Here is a 7,760-nt window from a genome sequence, read left to right on the forward strand (position 1 = left end):
GCTACTGATTACAGCACCAAAGCATATACACTTCTCAAAATTAGAAGAAAACAAATCTCACCTTTCAGAAGCCTGATTTTTTTTTTTTTTCCTTTTATGGTCCCACCTGTGTCATATGGAAGTTCCTGGGCTAGGGGTTCGATTAAAGCTACAGCTGCTGGCCTACAGCACAGCAATGCCAGATCCAAGCCGAATCTGTGCCCTATGGTGCAGCTTGCAGCAACACCAGACCCTTAACACACTGAGTGAAGACAGGGAATGAAGCGGCATCCTCACAGGTACTTCGTAGGGTTCTTAACCCACAGAGCCACAACAGGAACTCCTTGGTAGTCTGATTTGATTATGTTATCCAAGATTACTTGGCACTCTTCAGCAAAGAAAAACGTTGAACTTGACTTCCTAAAGACACCCCATTTCAGCAGCAGCTAAAACCATCCCTAGGACTCCAGAGACATACCTTCTAGAATTTATATGGTACTGCAGCCTTAAAGTCAAAGCATTCATGAAATGCTACATGTAACTTAATCCCTCTTACCCACTAGTAATCTACATTAAAAGCTCTTAAAAAAAAATAGCATTACTTCTTGTCTTCAACTCCTATTTCCATTGCTTTCACATCTGGAAAAAAAAATAGATCAGGTACACAAGTTTTCCTCCAAAGCATATTTCTCTTATAAAAACTCTTCCTTGATCACTAAAGCAACCTATTGGTAATAGAGCTATAAAAATACAGATTTGATACCTACAGGCACATTATCAGAGATACATGCTTGGAGAGGCAGTTTTCTAATAGGGGTGCTAGACTTTGGGTCTTATCTGGTTTCCTTTGGAAAGAAGAGTCTGTTGACAGAGAGCAAGTTATCTAAACATATAGCACACAAAGCCTCTAAAATTTAAATACAGATCTCAAAACACCCAGTTACTCAAAGAGCAACTATTTAAAGGAAAATATCCTCTTACTATCATTTGGTAAAACTGTTATAGTGGTTCCACTATATAAAAATCTAACCATGGTAGCATAGACAAGCTTGCTTAAAGTTACATAGGCAACAGGTAGTAAACACTGAAGCTAGCTTATCTGATCCAAAACAATCCATGAACCCAGTCCAAGATCATATATAACAGGTTTATGTACTTAAGAAAATGCTATTCCCACAGCTGACCTTTGAAGAGCCATTCCCTGCCTCTCAAATTTCTTATATTTAAAGACACAATTCAATCCTACTGGCCCAATTATAAAATTAGTCTCTGACTCATATAGTTACACGCTGGCTGGTGTAAGCTTTTCCCCATTCTCCAATTCAGGAATTTCTTTCACAAAATCTGAGATTATTCAGGCCCTCCTATACCATATGATGAAAGGATCTCTAGACCTGGAAATGCTGGGCTAAGTTCCAGCCTAGTGTCTGCCATTCACTATCTAAAATGTTTTGGGGTAAGTCACTTCTCCAAGCCTATTTCTTCATGCATAAAATTAGGGAGTGACCAGATGACCTCAAAAGACTCTTCCTGTTCTGAAGTCACATTAATTATGATTACCAGTGAAGCTCACCATTTCAAGAAATAATTCATTTCATTTTTACACAGCTCCTGTAGTTAGAAAGCACTTTCTAAATTTTCAATTATTGACATTCTTCAACCCTAAATTTCCACATATTTCCACTTCTTGAAATCAATCCTTAAAAAAAACGGCTACCTGTGCATAGAAAACATCTATTAGCACTGTTTGTAGTTGTAATAAATTGGAAACACCAGGAGTTCCCGTCGTGGCACAGTGGTTAACGAATCCGACTAGGAACCATGAGGTTGTGGGTTCAATCCCCGGCCTTGCTCAGTGGGTTAACAATCCGACATTGCCGTGAGCTGTGGTGTAGGTCGCAGATGCGGCTCAGATCTGGTTTTGCTGTGGCTCTGGTGTAGGCTGGCAGCTACAGCTCCGATTATACCCCTAGCCTGGGAACCTCCATATGCCACGGGAGCGGCCCTAGAAATGGTAAAAAGACAAATAAATAAATAAATTGGAAACATCGAATTATACCATACTGAAATAAATAAAGTATGGTTTAATACTAGGGGTACTAGACAACAGTCAAAAAGAATGAAGAAACCCAGGAAGATAAAATAAGAAAAGGAATGTGTATATATACCTACGTCTGGGTCACTCTGCTATACAGCAGAAATTGGCATAATATTGTAAATCAACTATAATTTTTTAAGAACTGAAGAAAACCCTAAATAAGGAAAGACCTCCAAATCGTACGGTCAATGAAATAAACTGCGTAATATGTACATTTTGGTATCATTTAGGAAAAAGGCCATGAAGTTTTACACAGGTCTTTCTACAATGATAAAAATATTTCAGGTCTGTACAGCCCAGTACTGTACACATGACTACGATCTCTCAAATGCACCTACTATATCTGAGAAATTGAACTTTAAATTTTATTTTAATTATTTTAAATTTTTTTTTTCCCACTGTGCAGCAAGGGGGTCAGGTTATCCTTACATGTATACATTACAATTACATTTTTCCCCCACCCTTTCTTCTGTTGCAACATGAGTATCTAGACAAAGTTCTCAATGCTATTCAGCAGGATCTCCTTGTAAATCTATTCTAAGTTGTGTCTGATAAGCCCAAACATTATAATTATTTTAAATTTAAATAGCCACATGTGGCTAGCAGCTACTGTTGTCCACAGTGCAGGTCTAGAAGAACAACCTAAACTGGTACCAGCAGTAAGTTACCTCTGGAGAATAAACTAGATGGGAGGGTAGGAGTAAACCAAGGCTAACTTTCACTTTACCTACATTATTTCAATGTTTTAAAGCAAGTAATTCTTACATAAAAACAAAATTTACAAAGTCTAGAGATTACACAGTTCCCGTCATGGTATAGTGGAGGCACGTATGACTAAGAACCATGAGGTTGCGGGTTCGATTCCTGACCTCGCTCAGTGGGTTAGGGATCCGGTGTTGCCATGAGCTGTGGTATGGGTAGCAGACTCAGCTCAGATCCTGCGTTGCTGTGCCTCTGAGGTAGGCCGGTGGCTAAGGCTCTGATTCAACCCTTAGCCTGAGAATCTCCATGTGCCACGAGGGCGGCCCTAAGAAGACAAAAAGACAAAAAGACAAAAAAAAAATGTTTACAGTTCCTACCATGGCACAGTGCGTTAAAAATCCAACTGCAGTGGCTCAGGTCACTGCAGAGGCAGGGGTTCAATCTCTGGCCTGGCACAGTGGGTTAAAGGCATTGCCATGGCTGCGGCTAAAATTAAATCACTAGCCCAGGAATTTCCACATCCCCCAGCGCAGCTATAAAAAAATAAAAAGAAAAAGAACCTTATTGATATTGAGCCAAAAATGTACCTATGAAGCACCACAGAATTTAGTTTTTCTCTTTTGTTTTTGTCATATGTGAAGAAGGAAAAACAAAAAAACCAAAACTGAGCAAGTATGGTAGCTTGAGTCAATTTCCCTAAAAATATCCTTTAAATCACATTTCCTCATGTTTCTCTCCCAAACTCTCTCCCCTCCACATTCCCTTTTTCTACAACTATAGTAACTTCTGCTATAAAGGATGAGACAATACAATTATAGAAGCTACTGGCCCATTATCTGGAGAGTAGGGCATACTTTTCAATGGGGGTAATGGATCAGTGCTTCTCTAAGCAACAACTCACTGGTTAACTATTAAAAAAAAAAAAAAAAAAAACTTGCCATAGCTCCCCTAAGTCTTCTCTTCTCCAAGCCAAACACCTCCAGTTCTCACCCAAAACAGAGCCTGAAACTTTTCACCATCACACGGCTCTGTTGTGGCTCAAAACAGTAATAACTCAGGACAGAAACATTTCTCAGACTTCCCTTTTAGGCCTGGCATATTCACCAAGTGTCTCGGGGCAGACTTCCCAAATACCTGGTCATTCATTTGTTCATCAGTATTTACTGAGTACCAGGTTACTCCACTTAGGGGAGAAGACAGCAATGAACACTGTGTTAACAGAGGATATGCTCCCCAAAACTTTTTCAATTCATTCTAGACAGTTCAACTCACTCTGTGCTGGTCATTAGGACTATGAAACCCACACAGAGTATCCTCATCCAAGTTTCTAATACAAGCAATGAAAATATACATAACATGTTAAATACTACAACACCACAGGGTAAATCCAATGAGTAAGCCAAATGTCCCTAGGACTAGGTTTTCAGCAAAAATATAATCAAAAACAATGTAGCAGTTAAATAAGCTTAGTCTACAGAAATTCTCTTTATTATGAAACTGTGTCCGTCCTTTTTTTTTAAATATTAAAATGTTTTCTAACTTATAAAATAATGGTTTAGGTAGAAAGTAGAAAGTACCTGTTTTTGCTTTGTTTTTAAGCAATCTTACTTACCAAAGTAAGCAATCACGACAAAGACAGCAATCAAACTTTTATACCAAGTATTGTTGATATTTAATTTGTCCATGTCATCCACAAACCTAAAGGATTCAAGAAAGTTCCCTCTGCCCTAAAATGCACACCTTAAACATAGAGAGGTGGCAATTACTCCCCCCAAAAAACCCCTCCATAAGCTAAATAAATTCTGACATAAGGGAAAGTTAAGCTTCCCCACTCTCTTACTATATTATTTACAAAAATAATAATATCACAATAAACAGATCCAAATGCACAGAATTATAAATATGCAAAAAGCCTAATGGAAGTTTATTGAATACAAGTTTACATAACAAGTATATAGTTCAGTCACAATGAAAGTAGTCAAATTCTTATCTAGGTTTTTCTGGCTAGCTTAAATATCATCCACACTGAAAAAGGAGATTTGTATTTATTAAGCACCAGAAAGTTTCAGGTGTGTAAAAGAGAGAAGAGGGAAAATAAGCGAAAAAATAAGTTTTTAATAACTTACTAAAAACTATCACATAACTAAGCTTATCCCTAACACTGACAAAATCACAAATTTTACTTAGCTAAAAGTGAGACAGGACACCTTCCTCTTCTCCACTCATCCATCTCCCCCCAAAAAATACATTTGTCCTTACTTTCTGGTAATCTGCATGCTTTCACGTAAGGGTTAAAATGTAGAAAAGCAATACAACATAGAATACATGAAAGAGTTTTCAAGTCAGGCAGACCTTAATTCCCAAGATCTGCCCCTTATTGTCAGTGTGTGACCTTGGGCAAGTCATCCAGCCTCTTCAAGCCCAACTAAATTGTAAGCTCCATAAAAGTAAAGACCACTTCTGCCTAACTTACTACTGAAAACACATGGCACTGAAATACCAGTTTTTTCTTGCATGTAAGTATGTTAACAATTTCTCTCACAGCTTTAATTGAAGGATTAAATGAGATATTATGTATACAAAGCTCTGGCACAGCGCCTGATCAAGGTAAATACTCTATAAAAGTTCATTGTTATTGACATCAACTAGCAGCTATCAAATCTGAAAGTACTGTTTGGACACTTTAAAACACTAACATCCAAAGTCTTTACCCAGTAAGTGTAAAGTGCTCAATTGATTAAAAAAATATATATTTCACACAAAACCTATGAACAGTTTCTAAACCAGTGGTCTAGGAATCTAAGAGACGAACCCTGAATTGTGCAAAACAGACCCAGGCTATTACAAGACATTCAGTAGACCCCAAGTTTTTCTACTTCAAAAAATAGGCCTTAAGCATCCAACCCACTGGGTTCCCAAACTCCCCTTCGAAAAGCTCCCGGCTGTCAGGGAACCCCCTCCTCCGCGCTGAGAGGGAGGAGAAAGAAAACCTCCCAGGCGGGGGCCGGGGTTGGGGGAAAGCGCGCATCCCTGCGCCACTCGCCCAGACCCACCTTGAGCAGGATGGATGGCGGCAGCTGGTTGATGTCTGGGGTTTCCGAGGGTGGCTCCCTATGACAGTCGCAGGAGTTTTCGGGGGGTTCCTGACAGTCCGCGTCGCCGCATTCGTGCTGCTGCTGGGCAGGGAAGGGGGCGGTGCCCCCCGCTCGGACCGAGTCCCCGCTGGCCTCTGTGGGGGCACTTTCCGAAGTGGGAGAGGAGCGCGGGGGGCAGAGAGGCTGCGGTTGCTGTTCCGGGCCTTGGCAGCAGCCGGCGTCGGGGGGCCGGGGCGGCGAGGCGCCTCCTCCCGCAGGGCCTCCGCCGCTGCCGCCGCCGCCGCAGGCCCCCCCGCCGCAGCGGGGCTGCTTACAAGGGGTGCAGGCGGGGACCCCGGCCCCCTTCCGCTTGCACACCATCTCGGGGGGCGTGGGGGGCTCGGCTGGCGGTGGCGGAGGCGGCGTCGGTGCCCGGAAGAGCTGCAGGGCTGCAGGCGGCCCCAGGAAGCGCACGGGCCCCACGCTGGCCAAGAAGAGGCTCCGGCCCTGCTGTTCCCAGGCGGCGGCCGCGGCTAGCCCCAGCTCTTTGCAGCAGGAGGCGGGCGACGAGGCCGAAGCGGCGGCGGCAGCGGCGGCGGCGGCGGCCGAGGATAGCAGGAAACGGCGGGCGGCGGCAGCGCAGTCCTCCGCGGCCAGGGCCGCGTAGCGCCGCGCCAGGTGCTGCGAGGCGGCGGCCGCGGCGTAGGCCCCGTCCCGCGGCGGCGGCGAGAGCGGCGGCTCCTCCTCTAGGCCGGCGGGGGCGGGCGCGCCGGGGCTGTGCACGATGAAGCAAAGCATGCAGGGCCCGCGGAAGAAGCAGTCCCGGCTCCGGGGCGCCGCCGGCTGCGGGGGCGCCTTGGCCGGGGTCCGGCGGGGTAGCCTGAGGAGAGGGCGACGGCGGCGGCACCAGCTGCAACAGCGAGGCCTCTTCCGGCTCGGGCGGTTACGCGGCTCCCTCGAGAGAAGGTGGCCCATATAGAAGGCCCCGAGGAGGGGGACCGGGACGGGAAGGAGGGAGGCCCGGAGAGCCGGGCTCCCGGCAGCGGGGCAGGCCGCTCGCTGGCTCGGCCTTGGGCCCGCGGCGGGGTCGCCTGCCCTGCGCACACACACGCACACAGGCACACACACGACGGTGGGCGGGGGGGGCGTCAGCTGCGGGCAGCCCGGCGCCCGATTGGGGCTACATGCTTTGCCCCGGGAAGACGGGAGAACGATGGGCGCGAGCTTTGGGGACGCGACGGAGAGAGCGAGCCTCTCAGCTAGGTGACCAGTCCGACCCTGGCCCGGTGGCTCAGTCAGTCATTGCGGCGGATGGGGGAACGCGGGGGTCCGGCTAGGACCATTTTAACTGCGGCTCCGCCGGCCGCGCGCGCGCCCGCGACACAGCTCCGAGCCGCAGGAGCGCGCGGCCCGCTGGAGAAGGGGGCGGAGCCGCGGCGGTAGCGCGCTCGGGGCGGTGGCACGAGCGTTCGGGTGCTCACCCGGGACGGCCCCTAGGCAGGGACTGCTGGGAAGCGGGCCGGCGAGGTTGCGGGGCTCGCAGGAAGGAGCTAGCACCCCTCCCTTCCGTCGCCCCAGGCTTTGCAGAGCCCACGCCCCTTTTGCGGGGCGGGAGGAGACGCTTCCGAGCCAGCTGTGTGACATCCGTCGGCACAGCCGCGCTGACGTCTGTAGGTGTAAGTTGAAGAACTGCCATTGGCCGGGAGACGTTTGGCTCTCGTCACCCCCACCTCCGGACTTGGAGACCAGGACCTCTAAGGAGGTGTAAACTGGGTTCCACCGGAAGGCCGACCTGGGTCCCAGCCGACCCCTTCTGGTGGAATGACAGATGCGCACCTCTGGTCTGTTGCGGACCCCTGTTTTCACGTGAGGGGCGCACTGGTAGTGCAGCACCGCAGTGTTTCTCC

The 7,760-nt window shown here is 47.1% G+C and overlaps 1 protein-coding gene across 1 annotated transcript in view; it reads right to left on the reverse strand.

The window, feature by feature from the left end:
* Positions 1–7,249, reverse strand: part of FBXL17 (F-box and leucine rich repeat protein 17) — a 494,183-nt gene extending 486,934 nt beyond the window's left edge. Inside the window, exon 1 of the mRNA XM_047778392.1 lies at positions 5,833–7,249. Coding sequence (XP_047634348.1) covers positions 5,833–6,828 — 996 coding nt within the window. The 5' untranslated portion in view covers positions 6,829–7,249. The remainder of the gene's footprint in view (positions 1–5,832) is intronic.
* Between the last annotated feature and the right edge of the window lie 511 nt (positions 7,250–7,760).

This window comes from Phacochoerus africanus, chromosome 4 (genome assembly GCF_016906955.1).
Source record: "Phacochoerus africanus isolate WHEZ1 chromosome 4, ROS_Pafr_v1, whole genome shotgun sequence".
NCBI classification, from domain to species: Eukaryota; Metazoa; Chordata; class Mammalia; order Artiodactyla; family Suidae; genus Phacochoerus; species Phacochoerus africanus.